This window comes from Nannospalax galili, unplaced genomic scaffold (assembly GCF_000622305.1).
Source record: "Nannospalax galili isolate Female #2095 unplaced genomic scaffold, S.galili_v1.0 scaffold185, whole genome shotgun sequence".
Classification (NCBI taxonomy): domain Eukaryota; kingdom Metazoa; phylum Chordata; class Mammalia; order Rodentia; family Spalacidae; genus Nannospalax; species Nannospalax galili.
Genome location: NW_008355474.1, coordinates 1,563,881 through 1,588,023, shown reverse-complemented (window position 1 = coordinate 1,588,023; position 24,143 = coordinate 1,563,881). Strand labels below are relative to the sequence as shown.

Here is a 24,143-nt window from a genome sequence, read left to right as displayed (position 1 = left end):
TTGAAGTCCCAATCTGGTCTGGTCAAGGGAAAGGCAGCTTCTATCTCGTTGGGCAGCTGGGTAGGTCTCCCATCCGCCCCAGGAACCTGCTTGCGGGCTTCCAGAATAACCCTCTGTTTTTCTTCTGTCGTGAGGAGAACTTGGAGAAGCTGCTGGCAATCATCCCAGGTGGGCTGGTGGGTTAGAAGAATAGACTCTAGGAGGTTAGTTAGGGCCACAGGGTCTTGGGAGAAGGACGGGTTATGAGTTTTCCAGTTATACAGGTCTGAAGCGGAGAAGGGCCAATACTGAAACTGGTTTCCTTCCCCTCCTGCGAGTCGGAGGGGCAGGATGTGTGAGGAATCTCCCTGTCCTCTCCTCTCTCTGAGTCGACCCGCAATGGGAGAGGGAGCGACCTCCGGTCCCTCTGCTTGGACGTCATCTGGAACCGCCGCAGCAGCCTGCGGAGGGGGGTGATAGGGAGGGAGAGAAGATCTTAGCTTTAACCTGCAAAATAACATCAGAATCAAAAGTTCCATCCCGAGGCCAACCGACATTAAATGTGGGCCACTCGGAGGAACAAAAGGTTATCCATCGATTCTTCTTGATTTCCACTGATTGGTTGTGGGCTCGGCTCTTGACTTCTTTCCAGTGATCTAAGGTCAGACTCAAAGGGGTAGTTAGTTGTTGTCCCATTTTAGGACTTTCTAGAATTATAAAGAGACAAACAAACAGCAGAGACAATAAAAACAGACAGCCGAAGGCACGGTATCACTTAGCGCGACTCTGGAGAAAAAGTGAAAGTATAAAATCAGACGGCGGGGTTGGTGCTCCGCGTCTCAGGGATACGTATCCTTCAGATGTATATTGAGCTCCAAAATACCGGGCACCCCAGACCATTGGGATGCGGTCGCGACCAACACAAATACACAGAATACACACAGAAAAACAATTTACTCCGATGTGCAGCTCGGTCAGGTGACAAGGGGATTCCACGTCCCTTGCCGACAAGGGGATTCCACGTCCCTTGTCCAGACGTCCGACAAGGGGATTCCACGTCCCTTGCCCGGACGAGATCCACGAATACAAATGAACAAAAAGTTCTACGGATGTGGATCTCACAGACCCTGGGGCGTCCCCCAGGCCGACAGGCAAAGCTCAAAGACCGTCGTCTTGCTCTTGCGCTGTCCGAAAGTACAGACGAGATCTCAGGTTCCAAATTCTACAGACACTGCCTAACAGGATCAGACAAAACAGACAAAAGACAGACAACGCAAGACACAGAGACAACACTGAGGTTGGCCGGCCAACGCACCTCCCCGAAGGGACTGGAGTTGTCCTGGTGGTTCCCTCTGACCGGCTGATCTCGGTGGGACCTCCAAATGTAAGAGTGAGACCACTGAGGACAAGTCAGCCTTTCGGGTTGCAACAGCAAGAGGTTTATTTGATACACAGGTACCTGTGGGCACAGAGTCTCCTCGGAGGACTTGCGTGCCCCAGGTTGGGGGTTGGCAGTTTTTATAGAGCAGAAGCAGGGTACAGAAGCAGAAGAGCGGTTATTGGTTAATTCAAACACGCACACAATAATTTCAAAAGTATGCAGAGATATGGGGTAAGGGTCGGGGCTAAGGGGAAGTGGGATTGCTAAATGGGAGGTGACCTCAGAGGCACAGATGTTTTTCCCTTGATTTCCTGGTATCGGGCCCTCAGGGCGGTCAGGAGTTCTACCCGTAAAACTTGTTTATGGCTTGATGTGTGGAGGTTGACCGGCGCCTGCCTGTCCTGCAGCCTTTTGATAAGGCTGGTCCTGGTTGTTGTCAATTTTAAACATGTGGGCTCGTGAGTACTCATGGCGCCTAGTCTTTTTCATCTATATTAATCTTTTGCCCACTTAGAAAAAAAACAACTATTTTTCTTACTGAGTTTTGAGTTTTGGGTTTTTCAAACAGATAGGGCAAGACTACTTTATCAAACATGACTTGAAAATATTTCTGAGTCTGTGTACATTTTTTTTTTTGAGAAATGGGTTTCTCTGTGCTGTCTAGGTTGGCCTTTAACTCATGATCCTCCTGCCTCAGCCTCCTAAGTACAGAGATTATAGGTGTGCATCACCATACTGGCTTTCTTTATTCTCTTAATAGATTTTCTAAAGAGCATAGGTTTATCTTTGAAAGGTTTAACTAACCAATTGATGTTTTGTTCTGCTTTAGATTGTGTTTTGATGTGAAATCTAGGAAGTCTTTAACTGAAGGATTGCAAAGGTTTTCCCATATTCTTTCTTCTAGAAGTTTTACATTTAAGTCAGTGATTCACTTCACATTTTTCCCATATGAGTTGTTATTTCATGTGAATTATAAAATGATTTTTTAAAGACTTATTTTATGTGTATGTGTGTATGTGCCTGAGTGTAGATATGTGTGCCATGGTGCATGCAGATGCCTATGGAGGCCAGAAGAGGGTGCTGGATCTCTTGGAACTGGAGTTACAGGGGGTTGTGAACCACCCAGTATGGGTGCTTGGAACTGAACTGGGTCTTTGCAAAAGCAACAAGAACTCTAACCTGCTGAGCCATTACTCCAACCTCATAAAATTACTTTTTGATTTCTTTAAAAAATGCCAGCTGGAAGCTCAGGGTATGGTGGCTGGGCAGTGGGCATATCCAGGAAGTGGTTGCAAGCAACCCACTACACCGTGCTTCATGCACCTCTCTCGCCACGGACTGGGTCTGTGGGCAGCCACTGAACCACACACCCAGGGTCTGCTGGCCATCATCATCCAGGTGACAAGCTGGGTACAGGTAAGAAAGAAAATGGCTGAAGAGTCTTGTCAAAATAGGACTGCATTCCCCCACAGCTCCTTTTCCTGAGGTCCCAGATTGTGTATGTTGGTGAGTTTTCCTCTTATGCTCTTGACAGGAGAGGTTCTGGTCTTGGGAGAACTGATTCTCTAGAATGGACCTCCCACCTCCCCTGAGGGCCAAATGTGGTCTTCACTCTACACATGGTCCTGGGCATCCAGGCCTTGATGTTGGACCTCTCCCAATACTAGGCACCCAGAGATTTTCTGTTGTTTTTCTGTTATTATTCTATAACCCCAGTATGCCTTCACCTATACCCTAATTGAACTTCTAGAGATTAAAAAAAAAATCACAGTATGGAAAATTTAAAAAATTACATAGAAAGTACTATAATAACTAAACTGATATAATTTTAAAACTAAAAATATGTAATTATATTTTAGAAAATGAATTCACAATTCTATATGTCTACTATAATTTTTGAATATTGTTTACTGAGAAAATTGTACTACCAAGCTTTAACAATAATGTGGAATTTGTCACTGTTCCTATGAGTTTGCCATTTACTCCCTTTCCAAATTCTCCAACCTATACAAAGTTCTTCAATGTAATCCTGCTATTTCTTAAAGAAAGCAATGCTAATAAAATATTTTAAAATAAAAAATGCCAAATCCACAAATAAGGCATCTACACTTATTTAGATGTTTAATTTCTTGCCACATTATTTTATGGTTTCAATATATAGGCTTTGGACAACTTTCATCTGGTTTATCTGTAAATATTTCTTATTTTAGATCTATTATGCATGCTATTTTATTTCAGTTTTAATTGTCGTCAATATTCAGAACCACAATGTTTTGTACATTGAACCTGTATCCTTCATTCTTGATAACCTTGTATATTAGTTCTGGCGGACTTTTTATAGATTCCATCAGATATTCTATATAGTTGTTTGAAAATACACACAGCTTTAAATATTCCTTTACAATATAGCTGAAGCAATTCTATCACCCCACATCCCTTCACATTGTCCTTTCTTCCCATACTTATAACCCTGGCAACTACTGATCTGTTCTCCAGTAATTTTTTTTGTATTTTTTGAGAATACAATACAAGTGGAATCACACTGCAAATCAATTTTGAGATGGGTTTCATGTTATATGTGACAAAAGTTCCCTCTCACCCATTAGTACATGGTGTTCCCTTGTGTGGACATATAATTTATCCATTCAGCCATTGAAGAACACTCAAACTATTTTCTATATTTAAAACATAAATAGAGGGCTTGGAGGGATGGCTCATCAGTTCAGAGTGCTTGCTGTTCTTTCAGAGGACTAGAGCTCTATTCCCAGCACCCATGTCAGATGGCTCACAACTGCCTATAACTCCCATTCTAGAGGATATGGCATCCTCTTCTGGCCTCCACTAGCACCAGCACTCAGGTGCACATACCCACATACAATGTTAAAAACAAAATATTTTTAAAAAATAAGTTACAGAGTTATATATATTTACATACAGGCTTTCATATCAATACGACTTTTCATATTTCCAGGATAGACAACCAAGAGTGGGATTGTTGACATGGTATGTGAATGCTTAACTAAATAAGACACTGTCAGATCCTTTTCCTGGATGGAGAACTATTTTGTCCTCTCAACAACAGAGTACAAATGTCTGGTGACTCTACTTCTCCAACCGTTCTTTTTATTTTAACCATTCTAGTAGGTATATAGTATTAATGCATGGGTTACTAAGAAGTGTGTTATTTCACTTTGTAGTATTTTGATTGTTTATATATTTCTAAACATCTGTTACTGATTTCTAAGAACAGCTGTGTTCAGAGAATGTACTTTTTATGACTTAAGTTCTTTTCAATTAAGAATTGGTTTATGGGCTGGAGAGATAGCTCAGCAGTTAAGAATACTGACTGCTCTTGCAGAGGAACCAGGTTCAATTTCCAGTACCCACATGGTGACTAACCAGTTCCAGGGGATCTGACACCCTCTTCTGACCTCTGCAGCACTGTACACCACAGCTACACTTAAATACATGTAGACAAAATGCTCATACACATAAAAATAAAAATAAATAAATAAAACTCTTTCATTAGCTGGGCATGCTGGCACACACCTTTAATCCCAGCACTCAGGAGGCAGAGGCAGGCAGGTAGATCGAGGCCAGCCTGGTGTACATAGTTCCAGGCCTCCCTTGGCTACAGGGAGACCCTGTCTCTAAAAGAAAAGAGAAAAAAAGAATTGGTTTATAGTGTAGGATATAGTTTATCTTGATAAATATTCATGTATACTTAAAAATCATTTGTATTATAATTTGCTGTTGTTGAGGGAGTTCTGTAATTGTCAAGCAGATCAAATTTGTTAATGGTATTGTATCATTAATGTCTGTCTATACGCTCTATAAATAGAGAAGAATGTGTTGAAATCTTTGACTATAATTGTGGCCTTGTCTACTATTTTAAAAAACAAGGTCTCACTGTGTATCTCAAGCTGGCCTGGAGCTCATTATGTAGACTAGGCTGGCCTTGAATTCACAGAAATCTGGATCGGCCTGCCTCTGTTTCCTGAGTCATGAGTGTTGGGATTAACACTGGAGTTAAAGGTGAGCACTACTATCCCAGGCCTGATTTTTCTACTTTTTTTTTTTTTTTTGGTCTTTTTGAGACAGGGTCTCCCTGTAGCCCCAGCTGTCCTGGAACTCACTATGTAGACCAGGCTGGCCTTGAACCCACAGAGATCTGCCTGCCTCTGCCTCCCGAGTGCTGGGATTAAAGGCATGTGCCACCATGCCCAGCCGCTTTTTCTGCTTTTAAAAAATTATTTATTGGACTGGAGAGATGACTCAGTGGTTAAGAGAACTTGCTAGTCTTGCAGAGGATCTGAGTTTGGTTCCCAGCACCCAAGTCAGGCAGCTCACAACTGCCTGTAACTTCAGCTCCAGGGGATCTGATGTCCTCTTAGACTTTATGTGCACATACTTTCACACAGATACACACAAAATACGTTAAAATTATTATTTGTGTGTGTGCGTGTGTACGTGTGTGTGTGTGTGTGTGTGTGTGTGTGTCTAGGTCAGAGGACAACTTTGTAGAGTTTGTAGAGTTTGTTTTCTCCTTCCACCTTTACGTGGATTCTGGGGATTGAATTCAGATTATCAGGCTTGCGTGGCAAATGCCTTTACCTGGTGAGCCACCTTGCCATTTCAGATTTGTCTATTTTTAAATGAATTTCTGTCAGCTTTTGCTTAAGTTAATTTTGAAGCGCTCTGTTATTAGGTACATGTGTTGGATATTTTTCTTGTCCATGTGACAAAATACCTGACAGGGTGGAAAGGTTTCTTTTGACCTACAGTTTCAGGGGATTTCAGTCTGCCATGATGGGAAGGTATGGCAGCAGGAACAGCTCAGTTCATATTGCAGGAGAGTGAAGTGGTAGCTTCACATGGCAGTCAATGAGCCTGGAACCAAAAATGGATATGCCAATCAAGGCCCAACCTCAGTGACCTTCTTTTTCTGGTTAGGCCAGAGGTTCCAAAGGTTCCACAGTGTCCCAAAACAGCACCACCAGCTGGGTTCAAGTATACAAACAAAAGAGCCTGTATAGTGCACTTTACATCCAGTCTGTAACAGTGCACAAACATTTGGAATGGGATCGGGACATAGCTCAGTGATGGAATGCTTGCCTACCATGGGCAAAGCCTTAGATTCAGTTCTCAGTGCCACAAAAAACTTCTGTGATAGAATGTTTGCCTAACTCCCAGGTACTATTCTTTGCACTACAGTACCTCATGTTTGATATTCGTGTAACTGCTCTAACTTTCTTTTGATGGTGTCAGCATATGTATTTCCATCCTTTAGTTTTTTTTATTCTTTTTTTGTTCTTTTGAGGCAGAGTCTCCCTGTAGCCCCAGCTGGCCTGGAACTCACTGTGTAGACCAGGCTGGCCTCGAACTCACAAAGATCCACCTGCCTCTGCCTCCCAAGTGCTGGGATTAAAAATGTGCGCCACTATGCCTGGCCCATCCTTTAGTTTTAAACTATATGTATCTTTATACTTAAGTGCATAAAAATATTCAGCATTTACTGAGCATTGTTCTCTAATCTGACAATTCTGCCTTTAGTTAAGGTGTTTATATTTGATATAATTATTGATATGGTTAGGCTTTGCTGTTTTTTTGTCCCATTTGTTCTTTGATCCTCCCCATCTCCCCTGTCCCCCACCTCCTCCTCTTCTTTTTATCTTTTTGAGACAGGGTCTCCCTGTATCCCCAGCTGGCCTGGAACTTGCCGTGTAGACCAAACTGGCCTTGAACTCACAGAGATCCACCTGTCTCTGCCTCCTAGTGCTGGGATTAAAGATGTGTGCCCACCATACCCCGATTTTCTTCTTTTTTTAAAAAAACAATTCTTTTTGTGAGTCTACTTTATCTCTTTTATCTCTTTTTTCTTTTTTTTAAATTTAATTTAATTTTTTTGGCGGGGGAGCTGAGGACCAAACCCAGGGCCATGCACTTGCTTGCTAGGCAAATGCTCTACACTGAGCTAAATCTCCAGCCTCCACTTTATCTCTTTTGTTAGTTTTTTTACTGTAATTTTGCTTTGCTATTTTCATGACTCACAGTCAACTGTGAGTGATATTAGTCCACTTATGTTTATCCTGTCTTAGTCTTTGTATGATTATTGTTACTTTTTTTCTACCTATGTTATTAACCCCTCACTACATTTAATTGTTGTTGTTTGAGCAGAATTTGTCTATGTAGTGCAGGTTGGCTTCTAACTTCATCTGTAGCTCAGGCTGGCCTCAAACTCATAGTCCTTCTACCTCAGTCTCACAGGCTAGAATTATAGGCATCTATCACCACACTTGGATTATTATTATTTTGTTTCAACAGAGCCATCTCTCCAGCCCCCATTTATTTATTTATTTATTTATTTATTTATTTATTTATTTATTTATTTAGAGACAGACTCTTCTATAGCCCCAGCTGGCCTGGAACTCACTATGGAGACCAGGCTTGCCTTGATCTCACAGAGATCCACCTGCCTCTGCCTCCCAAGTGCTGAGATTAAAGGCATGCATCATCTCATCCAACTTATTTACTTTCAAAGATTTGTTTATTTTTATTTTTTATGTAGATGACTGCCTGCCAGTCATGTGTGTGCAGTGCCCAGGGAGGTCAGACGAGGACATGAGAACCTCTGAAACTGGAGTTAAAGATGGTTGTGGGCCACCATTTAGGTGCTGGGAACAGAACTGGGTCCTCTGCAAGAGCAGCAAGTGTTATTAGCTACTGAGCATTCTCTCCAGCCTCTTATTTTTTATTTATTATTTTTATTTTATGTGTATGAATGTTTTAACTGCATGTGTGTAAGTGCACCCATGTCATACAGTGCCCACAGAGGTCAGGAGAGGGTGTTGGATTTCCCTGGAACTGGAGTTAGGATGGTTGTTAGCTGCCTTGTGGGTGCTGGGAATTGAACCCAGGTCCTCTACAAGGGCAGCCAGTGCTCTTAATCACTGAGCCATCTATCAAGCCGCTTATTTTTTTTTAATTTATTTTGTTGTGTGTGTGTGTGTGTGTGTGTGTGTGTGCGCACACACACGAGCTCGTGCATGTATGCAGGTACTTGCAGCGGCCAGAAGAGGGCACTGGATTCCCTGAAACTGGAATTACAGGTGGTTGTAAGCCACCTGATACTAGTGTTGAGGACTGAATTCCAGTCCTCTACAAGAGCAGTAGGCACTCTTAACCACCGAACCATCTCTCCAGCCTGTTTAAACATTTTGCTGTTTGTTAAAGAGATAAATAATAGGAAATGGTCTACAGTTTTATGTCTTTAGAAATTATTTATATATATTTTATTTTATGTGTATGAGTGTTTTGCTTGCATAATACGAAGGTACACCTGTGTCATGCAATGCCCACAGAGGCCAGAAAAGGGGGTTGGATCCCAGGGAACTGGAGTTATGGGTGGTTGTTGGCCTCCATAAGGGTGCTCGAACCAAACCCAGGTCCTCTGCAAGAATAGCCAATACTCTTAAGCACAGAATCATCTCTCCCTGCCCTGCCCTGCCCTGCCTTCTTTTATTTATTTATTTATTTATTTATTATTTATTTATTTTTTTGGAGACAGGGCCTCATTCTGTAGTCCAGGCTTGATGCTTGCTATATAGACCAGGCTGGCCTTGAACTTGTGCCATTCTCCTGCCTCTGCCTCTAGATTGTTGGGATTAAAGATGTGAACCACTATGCCCAGACTTAAACTTTGTATGTCTAAAAAAAAATCCCTTATTTCACCTTCATTTAATGAAAGATATGCTTCATGGGTATAGAATTCCCATGACAATTTTTTCTTTCTGTACTTTGAAGATGTTACCCCACTGTCTTGTCATTTGAATGGCTTCCTTCAAGAAGCCCATTGTTATCCTTTATTTTGTTGCTCTGTATATCCTTTTCCTTTGGGCTGGTTTTTAAACTATGTCTCTATCACTAGTTTTGAACAGTTTGATTATGTTGTACCTTGTTATAGTTTTCTTTTGCTTAAGCATCTATTCTACAACCCCTCTTCTTCCTCCTCCTTCCCCTCCTCTTCCTGTCCTCCTCCTCCTCCTCATCCTTTCTCCTCCTTCCTCCTCCTATTCTATTCTTCCTCCTCTTCTTTTTCCTCTTCCTCTTCTCTTCTTCTTCCCCTTCTTGTTTTGCTTTTAATTTTTAAAAATATTTTTATCTTCTCTGTGTATGAGCATTTTTGCCTGCCTGTATGTAAGTGCATCTGTATCGTGCCATGCCTGTGGAAGCCAGAAGAGGGCATTGGAACCGAAACTGGAGTTATGGATGGTAGTTAGTCACCATGTGGGTGCTGGGAACCAAACCCAGGTCCTCTGCAAAAGCAGCCATGCTCTTAACCATTGAGCCATCTTTCCAATTCCCCAATTTTGAGGTTTTTGAAAAACAGATATTTACTCCTATGACTTTATATACATATACAGAGTAAAGCTGATAAATCATAAATATTTTAGAAGCATTTATTCCAATTTTATAGGCTTTATAGTCCGTATTTTTTGCATGTCTCAGACCTTTCTGTAGACCCTTGAAGAATCTCACAGGCCTTAGGCATGAGGCCTACAGAACTCCTGTGGGGCCACCCGTGAGAAAGTGAAAAGAGAACAAATTGCCCAACAAAGATTGGAAGTAGTGAACTGCATCTGATTGGGCCTGAGGGACAGGGGAAAAGGGGAGAGTCTTGGCTTGAATAGGAGCCATTTTCAAAGGCAGAAAACCTTGAGGGAAGGTATTAGTTGTAAGTGGGTTCCCTTTGGAACAAAAGACAGCTAATGTTCTTTCATGAACATGATGCCAAATTTCTCCTTCCATTACAGTGCACATCATCTTGGGTTGGCATATGAGATACCTGACCTTCTGATATGTTCATGAATATGAAGACCATATGCTAGGAATGTGGTAACAATCCTGTAATAAGTAAGGAGACCCAGTCTCTGAGAAAAATAATCCCCATATGACATTGTGCTAGAGAAGGATGATGGTTAGCTTCTTGTTCTTTACTTTTTTCTCAAAGTGTCCTTGCTTACTTTGCTTCTTAGCTTTTCAGAGTTCCCCAGAAGTTCTCAGTGCTACCTTCAGTAATGTCATCCTCCAAAGGAGGTCAAACTCAGAAGATGAAAGTGTCTGTGTTTACTGGGAAAGGACCACTGGAGATTCCATTCCCAACAGAGATGGACTGGCCGAAGGATGATGAAAAGGATTATGTTTTCCAGGACATATATGAGGGGTTGGATTCCCTGCCTCAGCCTTATAGAATGATCAACAAGCTGGTGAACCTTCTGTTTGACCAGTCATGGGAAATTATTGAAGAGAGAGAGGCAGTGAAGGAGATTGAAAACAACCGGATCCCACCCACGATCTACCCTCCACTTGAAGAAATCCAGGTATAAACGAGTCCCTGTTTCTTACTTGAGAGTTAATAAATGAAAACATTTGATCCAAGGAAGGAAGGAATTCCTTCCAGATTCCTCCCATTTAATGACACAGATGCATTTTTGAGAGATTGTAGGCATGCTGTTGTTGATCAAAAGAGATCTGTCTGGTAAACAGCCTGGGGAAATGGGGAGTTCTGGTGAGTTGAAGATTACACAAAGGCCTTTTATAGTGCTATTAACATTGAACCTTCTTGATTTATTAATCCACTCTTTCTTTTTTAATGCTTGACAGTCGAGAATCACCAATGCCTCAGCTATTGCTCTTCCCATAATGCCCTAGACTGACTAAAACACGAACCTGGGGTTGCTCTCATGTTCTGAATGTATATCTATTCTCAACTTCTTTGTTTTCTCTGGCCTCTTTCCCCTAAAAGTGAAATGCTTAGGGCAAGAATTTTAGACGGGCACTATGTTTGGGAATGGTATGTGTAGGAAGAGCCCTAGCCTCTCTTTGAAAAGTTAGCTCACATTGCTGGAAGATATCAACAGCTGAAAATACTTAGTTTTGTGTCCTGTGTGTGTTTTTCCAGCTCGACAAAACACCTGGTGGTATGGCTGTTTCACAAGATTATCTGTTTATTGGAGGAGTCAAAGGATTCTCAATTTATAGCCTGTACAATGCTAAAAGAATATATGTTTGGGAGAAGCTTAAGGTTGATGTCACTTCCATCTGGGCCACAGACTTGGGGAATGAAGTGCTTATTGCTCCTGTGGATGAAATGGGTATTTGTTCTTCGTCTTCCTTTTTTTTTTTTCTGTCTTTTTGAGACAGGGTCTCCTTGTAGCCCCAGCTGTCCTGGAACTCACTATGTAGACCAGCCTCGAACTCACAAAGATCTGCCTGCCTCTGCCTCCCAAGTGCTGGGATTAAAGGCGTGTGCCACCATGTCCGGCTCATCTTCCTTTTTAAGTTTAATTAACAGGGATCTATAGACTGTTATTCATTTAAATCTCTTTTCCAAGTGTATGAGTGAGGTCAAACATAGAGCATTGTCCCTGGTCATATAGTAGTAATCAATATCTACAGAGCAAGTACGGTGTGCCAGGCACTGTTATAACATTTCTTAGATGTTATTTAGTGGTTACATCTGTCTAAGGGAAGAATAATTTATCATCATCTCTAGTCAAAAGAGGCAACTAAGATGTGGAGGTTGAATACATCCTTGAGGTAACACAGAAGTAAGTGGCGCAAGGAGATTTCAAACCAGCCAGTGTAGCACCAGAGTCTGCACCTTTCCAATACTCTGTCTTGATACTCATATAAACCAGCTCTGGATTTTCTCCCTCAGCCTGAGGATGGATCTGAGGGTAGGACATAAGGTTATAGACAGTGTCCTGGATACGTGAACTGTTGCTAAAACCCAAAGACCTGGGGCTCCCCTCGCCTGTCTTTATGTTTGAGTGACCTGATGCTACCCTGGGGACTTTCCCTACTCTGTGAGGATGAGAAGGCAAGTGTCTGCATTGGCCAGGAAGTCAGGGAGGTAGCACTGGGACAAGCAGAACAGAAAGGTCCCTCTTCCCCGCCGGCTCTGCTTGACCAACACAGGCACAGTGAAGTACCCTCAGGCAGGAGCTTCGTTGAAAAAGAGAAACCGGAGAAAAAAAGACCAGGAAGCACTGCTAGTTTCATTTAGGAGGGAAATTATGATGGGCTAAGCCAGGCGGGGGCTGTTAAAATGAGAAGAAAATTATACTGTAGTGATGTAGATGCTAACCTAGGAGAAGTGAGATGAACGATACAAAGGAAATTTCTATACTACGTTGCATCTTTTATCTAAGTTTAAAATCTGTGGAAAACAGAAAGCTTAAAAATGAAAAGGGAAGGCCAGCAAGATGGCTCAGAGGGTAAAGCTCCTTGCTGCCATGTCAGATGCCCTGAGTTTGATCCCCAGGACCCACATGGTAGAAGTAGAGAACTGACTCCTTCAAATTGTCCTCTGACCACAACACACGTGCTCTGTGGCATGCATTCCTCCTCTGACATAAATAAGATGTAATAAAATTTTTACAATTAAGAAGGAAAATAGAAAGACTTGATAATGAGTGTTAACACATACTTGTAATCTTAGCACTTGAGGTGGAAGGCAAGATCAGGAGTTTAAAGTCATCCTCAGGGGCTGGAGAAATGGCTCAGTGGTTAAGAGCACTGATTTCTCTTGCAGAGGACCCGGGTTCGATTCCCAGCACCCACATCACGGTTGCAAACTGTCCTTAACTCCAGTTCCAGGGGAATCTGAAGCCTTCTTCTGACCTCCGCACCATTGCATGACGTGGGTGCACTCACATACATGCAGGCAATACACTCATACACATAAAATGAAAATAATAAATAAAATATTTTTAAAGTTATCCTCAGCTACATAATGATTTTGAGGTTAGACTAGATTACTTGAGACCCTGCCTCAATCCCCCTTCCCCATTAAAAGACTTAATGATGAAACATATGCTGAGGTGAGGGAGTGGGGAAGTATGCTGGAGGCAGTGCAGATGATGCTGATGCCTTTGTGAATTAGATAACTGGGTGGATGACAGTGCCATTCATTAATGACTGTGACAGGAGAATAGGGTGTTCAGGGCATGAGTTGAAGTACATTTGAACACCCACAAATCTGAGGCACCTAGAGGATATCTGTGTGGGATACTCAGGAGGAGTCTGGGCTAAAGAAAGAATCATGTTCCAGGTGCTCCATTATACAAGTGGTTTCATGACTGTGTATCCCTCCATATGATGAATTCAAAGGCACCCTGCCTTGGTGTCCCTTGCACATTCAGTGTCATGGAGCAGATATCCCATGAATCTTTATTAAACTTTCTCCACAGTGGGCCAGGTACCTTTATGTGATCTATCTATATCATGAGTGCAAAGACAGGTTATGAGTAACTGGGAGGCACCTAAAGAAAAGTAAGAGGTCCTGGTAGATGACAGTCACATGCTGAATTAGTTATTCATTCAACAGACTTTACTGCATGAGGAACCTTGGGGGTTGAGGCATATGGAAAGGGAAGGGATGATCCTTTCTCTCAAAGGAGCTATGAATCCTTTGAGGAACCCATCACATTCATAGAAAATAGTTAGGTAATAGTTTGAAGGAGTAATGTGCCAAAACAGGTATCTGGGAGTCAAGGAATGGACTGTATGGCTGGTGTACTTACAGGAGACTTGCAAGAAACATGGGTAATACTAGATAGGTGGAAAGGAACCAGAAGAGGGAACAACCTGAATATTTCAAAGTATGGTGGAGGAAGGCTGGGAGACTAAGAGCAGCTCAGGCTTTGTAGGGGCTACAAATGTGTGGGCTCAGGATGATGAGTTCAGAAAACAGACACAAAGCCCCCATTCCTCTTGGCTTCCTAGTCTCTCATTCTCACTTATTTTTCTGTTTCAGGTATCATTAGATTATTTTACTTTTATAAGGACAGTCTTTTCCTAATCAAAACCATCAATGAAACGGTAAGTCCTTGTTCTTTTACCTTTAGCTTGAAACATCAAATTTTAGTCATTGCAAAGTACATGATAAAAGACTTGTATTCAGAATATATAAAACTAGCAAATTTACTTTAAATAATAACTGTCTTAGATTGAAACGAAATGCCCTCCTCCTACCTGTCTCTCTGGTCCTGGTGGTAAAATAGCACTGCTACAGAGTACAATGATGTAATGAGGATGAAGAAGCAAAGAGGGAAGCAAAGTTTCAAGGAACAAGAAAATGTATACTATGCCAAGAGGTACAACAGTGAAGCTTAACTATCATGCAAATGCCATAAAGATATGTGACTAAAAAATGCTAAGCTATTGGGACTGGAGAGATGGCTCAGTGGATAAGAGCACTGACTGATCTTGCAGAGGACCTAGTTTAAATTCCCAGTACCCACATGGTGGCTAACAACTGTCTGTAACTCCAGTTTCAGGGGATCTGACACCGTCTTCTGACCTCCACAGGCATTGCATGACATGGATGCACTTACCTACTTGCAGGCATTACATTCATACACATAAAATAAAAATAATAAATAAGTAAATAAAAAGATAAATATAAATAAATAAATAATGCTAGCTATTATGGCAATTGAGAAACTATATTGATGATACATGGAAGGTTCTGTAAAGTTCCTGGAGATGTACAACAGTTAGTAAGATTGGATGAAAGTTTTGTCTGGGGATATCTTTCGGAAGGCAAGTATACCTCTCACTAGGGAATGTGATACAGCCTATCAGTTTCCAGAGAGCCTTGGAACTAGACCATTAAAATGCCCAGGCAAAACAGGAGTTGAAAGGGCTAGAGAGGTGGCTCAGTGGTTAGGAGCACTAATTGTTCTTGTAGAGGACCAAAGTTCAATTCCCAGCACCCACATGGCAGCTAACAATCATCCATAACTCCAGTTCCAGGGCATCCGATGCCTTAGTCTGACCTCTGTGGGCACCGTACAACATGGGTGCACTTACATACATGCAGGCAATATACTCAGACACATAAAATAAAAATAATAAATAAAATATTTAGAAAACAACAACAAAAAAAAAACAGGCATTGAAGAATGCTGACAGGGGCTGGAGAGATGGCTCAGTGGTTAAGAATTTGTGCTGTTCTTATAGAGGAACTGTGTTAGGTTCCCAGCACCCACATCAGGTAGCTGACAGCCTCCTATAACTCCAGCTCCAAGGTATCTGTGCTGGATAGCTTTAGTGTCAACTTGACACACCTGGGTTGAGGGATCCTCAATCGGGGAATTGCCTCTATTGGACTGGCCTGTGGCCATGTCTGAGGGGCATCTTCTTGATGAGTGATGTGGGAGGGCCCAGCCCACTGTGGGTAGGGCCACCCCTGGGCAGGTGGGCCTGTGTTGCATAAGAAAGCAGGCTGAGCAGGGGCCAAGGGAGCAAGCCAGTAAGCAGCATTCCTCCATGGCCTGTGCTCCAGCTCCTGCTTCCAGGTTCCTACCTTGGGCCCCCTGATGAACTGCGACCTGGGAGTTGTGAGCTGAATAAACCCTTTCCTCCCCAAGTTGGTATTGGTCAGAGTATTTTGTCACAGCAATGAAGAACAAACTAAGACAGTATCCAATGCTGACTTCTGGTCTCCTTGGGCACCCACACCAACATGGCACACTCTTATAGACACATACACATTAATTTAAAATAAGTAAATAAAAGGATGCTAATGCAGTCATGGAATGAGAAAATAACAGAAATGGATTTTTTTAGTGCAGAGCGGGGGCAGGGGGCATATGTGCCACCTCGGACATGTGGAGACCAAAGGACAATATTCAGGAATCAGTTCTCTTCTACTGTGGAATACAGGGATGAACTTAGGTCTTCAGACTTGCACAGCAAGAGCCTTACCATCTGACCCATCTTATTGTTCCTAGAAACAGATTTTGAAATGCATCTGGAAGGTCATTTTCTACATGGACCCACCCAGAATTTGCCTGCCTCTGCCTGTCATCCCTTCAAAATCCTCAGACAAAGTACAGTGTTCAGCAAGGTTAGACCAATATCCAGAAGCAGAATCTATGGCCAGGGACATTTTATGAATGAATACTAGTAATGTGATGTTACCAGGCCTTTGCCTTTATTATGAAGATTGTATGGAGAAGGCAGTTCGGGTTCTTGAAGTAGTTCTCAGGATGGCTCCTGACCAGGAGAAAGGCTTGTGTTGCTTATAGAAATGCCAAAGTCCATAAAGCAAAACAAACCAATGAACAAAAATGGGAATAAATGCAGTTATAGAAGGAGATTGCAAACTAGTTTTTGAGCTGAACGCAGAAGCCTTGGGGACAGACCTTAACACTATAAAAGCAAATGCTAAACTCTACTGTGATTGGGATATGAGTACTTCTAAGCCTAGGAAATTAGATAATGCAGTAGAACAGGGAAGCTCAACACTGTCGATCAAAGGGATGACAAATGTTGTAGCCAGATCACCCTGACACCCAAGTGAACCTTAATGGCACATAAAGCCTAGATGAGAACAGCAGTGTTACATGGACATAGAACAGTGTGAAAAAGCAGTGTGGAGCTATGAAGTACATCAGATGGACAAAGAAACAAACACAACTCCTAAGTGGCGTACACCTTTAATCCCAGCGCTCGGGAGGCAAAGGCAGGTGGATCTCTGTGATTTCAAGGCCAGCCTGGTCTACATAGTGAGTTCCAGGACAGCTGGGACTACAGGGAGACCCTCTCTCAAAAAAAAAAAAACCCAAAAAAAAAGCACAACTAGAATTGAAGAATAGGAAGAAGGAAGATTATTAGAAGATTCTGAGAGTAGTCAAGAATACCTCAGGATGGGATGAAGAAAGCTTATCAGAAATAGGCCTTCATGGATCATCCGGATTGGTACAGTGAAACAATGTCAAGGTTCAGAAAGAGAAATTGGGGCCTGAAGAGATGACTTAGTGGTTCAGAGAACTAACTGGCTGCTTTTGCAGAGAACCTGGGTTTGAATCCCAGCACCCCTTGGCAGCTAACAACTGCCTGTACGTACAGTTCCAGGGAATCTAATACCCTCTTCTGTCATCTGCAGGCATTGCAGGACTTGGGTGCACTTACATATATGCAGGCATAATAACACTCATACACATAAAAATAAATTTTAAAAAGAGAAGTTGTTCAAGGAAGTCAGAGAGCCTTTACCATTCTCTCTGATCTCTCCCCCCAAAAGACTTGCTGTCACATTGCAAAAGACCATACTTCTCAGTATTTTTTAATTAGTGAGTTGTCAGAAATACTATCTTCTAAGGGCAGATTTTAAAGAAATAGTTGAGGAATTTCTTTTTTTAACCTCTTATTATGTGTATGTTTTACCTATGTGTTTATATGTGTACCACATGCATGCCTGGTGCCCAAGGAGGCCAGAAGAGAGAATCAGATCCCCTGGAACTGGGGTTACAGATACTTGTGAGCTGCCATGTGGGTGTTGGGAACCGAACCTGGGTTCTTTGCTAACAGGCCCAAGGACATTATGACTTTTAGCTGAACCTGGGTTCTTTGCAAGAGCAGCAAGTGCTCTTAACTGCTGAGCTATTTCTCTAGCCATAAGGGCAGATTTTTAAAAAATTTATTATTTGTATTTTATGTGTATGCGAGTATTGCCTGCATGTAGGTAAGTGCACCTATGTCGTGCAATGCCCGCAGAGGACAGAAGAGACTGTCAGATCCCCTGGAACTGGAGTTACAGACAGTTGTTAGTTGCCATGTAGGTGCTGGGAATCGGACCCAGGTTCTTTGCAAGAGCAGCCAGTGCTCTTAATCACTGAGCCATCTCCAGCTCCTGGACTCAATGGGCTTTAAAAAAGAGAGATAAATGAAGAATGAGTGTTAGCTAGAATTGAGCTCTTGATTTTGTAGCCATTTTGATGAGTGGTGGTCTAGGCAATGACCACCAGTGACTGACGGGAACTTTATTGGTGATAAGTCAGGATGATAATGCCCGTTTTCAATTATCAACCTTAAAACATTAGAAAACTAGCTAGTATGAGCCTCTAGATGTGATTAGTTTATTTTGTAATCTGAACACACCAATTGTGAAAACAATCAAGGAAACTGGAAAACAGACTAGATATTAGCTGCTATTCATGAATTAATTTTTTTGAATCATTTATTTTTATTTTATGTGTATGAATGTTTTGCCTGCATGTATGTAAATGCACCCATGCATGCAATGCCCACAGAGGCGAGAAGAGGGCATCAGATCCCTGGAACTGGAGTTCTGGACAGTTGTTAGCCACCATGTAGGTCCTGGGAACCTAACCTGGATCCTGTGCATGAGCCATCCCTCCAGTCCCCAGGAACTAATATTTTAAATTTAAAATTAGCAATTTGTTGAATTTGGGAAGTATTAAAACTGGCATTGTGATGTCACAGTGTTGCAATATAATGTTACAGTGCATTTTGTGATATCACAGTGTCACAGTATGATGTTACAATGTCACAGTGTGATGTCACAATGTCACAGTGTGGTGTCACAAAGTATCATTATGATAACACATTGAAACTTCCTGTCACAGTGGACCTTTGATGTCACAATGCTGCATTGTATTGGCAAAATTGAGGTTTGTGCAGTCACAATGCATTATTGCTTGTTTTTGTTTTTTTGTTTGTTTGTTTGTTTTCACAGGATCTCTCTAGTCCCAACCCACCTGGAACTCACTATGTACACCAGGCTGGCTTCAGTCTTATAGAGATCCACCTGCCTCTGCTGCCCAAGGACTAGGACTAAAGGTGTGCACCACCAGCCTGGCTACAATTCAGTATTATGATGGAACAATGGAGTATGGTTATATTACCATGCAGGATAGTGATGTCACAATGGAGCATTGTGATGCTACTGTGCAACATTTTGATGGCACAGTTGAAAATTGTCATGATCTAATACAACATTGTGACACACAATTGAGTAATGTGATGTCAATTTGAAGCATTGCAATGTCACAATGCAGCATTGTAATGGCAAAATTGTGTATTGTGATGACATAGTGAAGTATTGTAAGGTCTAAATGCACCATTGTGATGGCACATTACAATATTGGTGTGGCACAATGGAGCATTATCTTGTCAAAATACAGCATCATGGTGGCACAATGAAGTATTGCCACATCATAGGGAAACATTAAGACTGCAAAATGGAGAATTTGGCATCACAGTGCATCATTGTGGTGGCACCATGGAGCATTGTATTGGTACAGTGTATCATTTTGACGTAACAAAATGCTGCCCTATGATGCCAAAATTGAGCTATGCTATGGCGTAGTGGAGTACTGTAATGGCACAATGGAACATCATGATGTATGAGGAACTGATTATGTAATTTTCTATCTTTTTGCATATTTAAAAATTTCTATGGCAATTTGATAGATGTTAAGATATATAAATAAAAAATGTTTTTTGTTGTTTTTAAAAATATTTTATTTATAATTTTTTTTAATAATTTTTTAATTTTATGTGTATGAGTGCATTGCCTGCATGTATGTGAGTGCGCCCGCGTCATGCAGTGCCTCGGAGGTCAGAAGAGGGCTTCAGATTTCCCTGGAACTGGAGTTAAGGATGGTTCATAGCCGCCATGTGGGTGCTGGGAATCAAACCCCGGTCCACTGTAAGAGCAGTCAGTGCTCTTAACCACTGGGTCAACTCTCCAGCCCTATTTATAATTTTTTATTTTATGTGTATGAGTGTATTGCCTGCATGTATGTGAGTTCACCCATGTTGTGCAATACTGCAGAGGTCAGAAGAGGGCTTTGGATTTCCCTGGAACTGGCATTAAGGACGATTTGTAGCCGCCATGTGGGTGCTGGGAATTGAACCCAGGTCCTCTGCAAGAGCAGTCAGTGCTCTTAACTGCTGAGCCATAATAGTTCCCTTTAAGCAGATTTAGGAGCTTATTATATAACTAGTCTAGCCACCTTACTTTGCTAGTAGTCTTTACGCTCCTTAAAGGTATAGCATAACCATACTGTGGAGCTTCTCTTAACTGGCTCCAAATCTGAGTAGCTTTTTTTCTAGGGTTATATCCAGCCTCTAATATAGTCTACATAAAGCTTTTTGTCCAACACCACAAGAGTTTTCAGGGTCATATAAAACTCATTTTGACACAATTGGATAATTGAGTACAGCACAGACTTTAAGGTTTGCAAACCAGATCTGAGAGCATTTCATGACTGTGATGTCTAATCTTGGTTGTCAACTTGACACACATGAGAAGAGTGAACCTCACTTGAGGGATTTCCTCATTTGATTAGCCTGTGGGGAGCATTTTCTTTTCTTTTCTTTTTCTTTCTTTTTTTCTTTCTTTTTCTTTTTCTTTTTTCCTTCCTTCCTTCTTTCTTTTCTTTGTCTTTTTTTGAGATAGGGTCTCCCTGTAGCCCCAGCTAGCCTAGAATGTACTAAGTAGACCAGGCTGGCCTCGAACTCACAGATCTGCCGCCTCTGCCTCCCAAGAGCTGGGACTAAAGGGCTGTGCCACCATTCCCAGTAGGGAACATTTTCTTTATGCTGATTGACGTAAGAGGGCCCACCACACTATGGGTAGTGCCATCTCCCCCCACATGGGCCTGGGCTGTATAAGAAATGTAGCTGAATATGAGCCTGGGAACAAATCCAGGCAGTGTTCCCTCATGGTTCCTGCCTTTGTTCCTGCTTGAGTTCCTGCCCTGACTTCCCTCAATGATGGACTGTAACCTATAGGATGAAATAACCCTTTTCTCCTTGTGGTTTGAATGAGAAATGTCCCCTGTAAGCTCATGTATTTGAATACTTTGCTTCAGTTGGTAGTGCTGTTTGTGGAGGGGTAGGAGGTATTGCCTTGCTGGAGGAAGCGTGTCACTGGGGTCAGGCTTTTCAAATTCATAGCTTGGGCCCACTTCCAGCTTGCTCACTCTTCCTGCTTCCTGAGAGTGCTTGAAGATGTGAGCTCTCAGCTTTCTGCTCCTGCTTCCTCCTGCCATGCCTCCCCTACCATGATGGGCTCTCATGCCTCTGAAACCACAAGTCTAAATACATTCTTCTATAAGTTGCTTTGGTCATAATGTTTTTATCACAGCAACAGAAAAGTGATTAATGCACTCTCCAAGTTGCTTTTGCTCGTGGTGTTTATCACAACAGAAAGCAAACTAGGACAATGACTTACTAGGAGCAAAATGTGAAGCAAGTTCCATCTCTTTACATGCCATCATGTCCAATTCCTGTACAGAGATGGGAAGTGGTGTGAAGCATCTCACGATATCTCACACTTCCCAAGGACCTCTGTACTTGTGTGAACACAAGAGTCCCTGACTTATACTCTTCCTAGTTCACAGACTGTACTTAACTCTACCTACATCTCTCTTCTTTTCAGGATGATACCAGCAAGCAAAGCACCTGTGTAAAGATGGAAATCTCTCAAAGTGGGGACTTTGCAGCCTTCCTCCTCCAAGGCAAGGCCACTCAAAGGCCATGAGGAAGGCTCAGATCTGCATCTCTTCCAAATGACTTTTACTGTAGATCTTTTATTTATAAATCATTCTAGATTTAGCTAGGTGTAGTAGTACATACCTGTAATCCTTGCACTTGGGAGGATGAGGTAGGAGGATAATGAGTTTGAGGCTACACAGTGAGACCCTGTCTCTAAAAACAAACAAACAAACAAACAAACAAAATAAATTGTTTCTCTAAAGATTACTCCTTGCCTTTGTTTTTTTAAATTATTTTATTATTTTTATTTTTTATGCAGATTTCTCTAATTTCATCATTTTTCCTGCTAATATAATTTTTTGCCTCTTGCATTAGTCATGTGACAACCTTAGTCTATGCTTGTGACAGCTTCTTGGCCATTACTTGGTTCTTATTACCTGGACATTTTGCAGAACTAGCTAGATATCTTGTGGAATGCCTCTCCATTCACCAGGATCTAGGGATTTGGGTGGAAGATAACACAGGATTGAAGTGTTCTTCTCGGGGCATCATGTCAAGAACAGTATAACCGCAGGTTGACTCACTTCTACTGATATTAACTTAAATGAGTTGGTTAAAATCAGGTCTTCTAGGTTCCTCCAGACTGGCCCCAAACTCCTGGGCTTAAGCAATCCTCCTGCTTTGGCCTCCTGAGCATTTGTCACTATAGGTCCTCACCACTATGACTGCCTTAGTTTTTTTCCTTTCTGTACTTTATTTTGTTGTGATTTATTTTTGAGACAGATTATCACTATGTAGTGCAGGCTGGCCTTGGACTCACAGAAATCCACCTGACTCTGCCTCTTGTGTGCTGGGATTAAAGGTGTACACCACCATGCCTGGCCTCCTTTCAGCCTTTTGTTAAGAAGCAAGTCACTAAGTTCAGACAACACTCGGGGGAGGTGAGTTTAGGTACCTTCTGGAGGTAGGAGAATCAAAGAATATTTGGACATATCTTAAAGCCACTATTGTGGGGCTGGAGAGATGGCTCAGTGGTTAAGAACACTGGTTGTTCTTGCAGAAGACCCAGGTTCAAATCCCAGCACCCACATGGCAGCTAACAACTGTCCATAACTCCAGTCCCAGGGGATCCAACAGCCTCTTCTGACCTCCATGGGTATTGCATGACATGGGTGCACTTACCTACATGCAGGCAATACACACTTACAAAAAAGTCACAACTGTAATTAGTAAACATTTGGGGGAGCTACTTTCAGAAATTATAACTCTCCTAGTTCTTCTTGAAGTTTTATCCACCAATCTTAGTATCTGTTATCCCATCTTGCCAGCTGCAGTTATTCCTGTTTTAAGAAGACATTTTATTCAAATGTTTGGTATTTTGATTTTTAGCTTTTAAATATTTAGACATGTTATATATGGTCCTCTATTTATATCTTTTTCCAAAGGGCCCTCAAATGTTAAATGTTTGAGGAAGATCTATATTTTATAGTGCTTTTATATGAAGGATATGTTTATAGCATCTGTCTTCATATTCTAGGGTGGCCATAATGGAGTGCCACAAAGTTAGTAGCTTAGAATAATAGACACTTATTCCCTTGTGGTTCTAGAAGCTAGAAGTGTGAAATTAAAGTGTCCAGATGACTATGTTTTTAATGGAACACTTAGGCAGCATCTCATTCCATGGGAGAGCCATCTTTCCCAACCTGGTCAGTATTTGGAACAGAAGCTGAGCCTGTTTCTATGGTGAGATAAGGTCTCACTGTCTTCCCATAGGTCATTATCTCCTCAAATAACTGATCAGAAGAATTCTTTGGAGCCTGTCCCAATTCCAACCCTTCCTTTGACCTAAGCCTCTTTTACTATGCCACCTTCTTCCTGAGACAGGCACAGCTCTTGGGCAAAATGTCAGTAGAACTGACTGTGACATAGAAAGCATGGGAACTTAGCAAAGAAGACAATTTGATTAAAAACACAGTTGTATCAGTGTTGTGTGAGAAGTCCCTGATTCCATTAGGTAGTGATGGTGTGAGGGGACTACTCTTGTATGCAAGTTACTTGGTAAATGAGGGCTTGCAGTAACCATTGCTAAACAACATCCCCTTCACTTTGTCCATGTCACTCTTTCCTGGGTGCTTACTGCAGAGGAGCTGTGTCTTCTGCCCATAGTTCTGAGAAGACAGGCCATTCTTCAGCAGAAACTTGTCACCTGCTAGTAGTTACTGAATGCTTGTTTGGTTTTCCAATGCAGGAGGTGGGGATGTTTGGCTGGAAGTGTATAAATTGCCCAAGGAAACTTGGCTCAAGGAAGTGGAGCACCCTCAGTTTGGTCTAAATGCAAAGAAAAAAGTCAAACAGCTGCAACAGGTAGGAAACATCTTCTTTTAACCAGTATATTTCTTTCCATCCTTAGCCCACATTTAATCTGAATTCTCTGTGAAATTTCAGGACCAGTGAAGCCACTTGG

At 41.9% G+C, this 24,143-nt stretch overlaps 1 protein-coding gene across 2 annotated transcripts in view; it reads left to right on the top strand.

The window, feature by feature from the left end:
- The window catches only part of Wdr93 (WD repeat domain 93), an 88,732-nt gene that overhangs the window by 16,612 nt on the left and 47,977 nt on the right, over positions 1–24,143 (top strand). Inside the window, exons 2-6 of one of the 2 annotated variants that reach the window (XM_017803085.2) lie at positions 10,396–10,740; positions 11,322–11,514; positions 14,181–14,245; positions 21,624–21,702; positions 23,928–24,043. In XM_017803085.2, coding sequence (XP_017658574.1) covers positions 10,438–10,740; positions 11,322–11,514; positions 14,181–14,245; positions 21,624–21,702; positions 23,928–24,043 — 756 coding nt within the window. In that variant the 5' untranslated portion in view covers positions 10,396–10,437. Of the gene's footprint in view, positions 1–10,395; positions 10,741–11,321; positions 11,515–14,180; positions 14,246–16,161; positions 16,511–21,623; positions 21,703–23,927; positions 24,044–24,143 lie in introns of those variants that run through there. The other variant, XM_029555975.1, reaches the window with a different exon arrangement.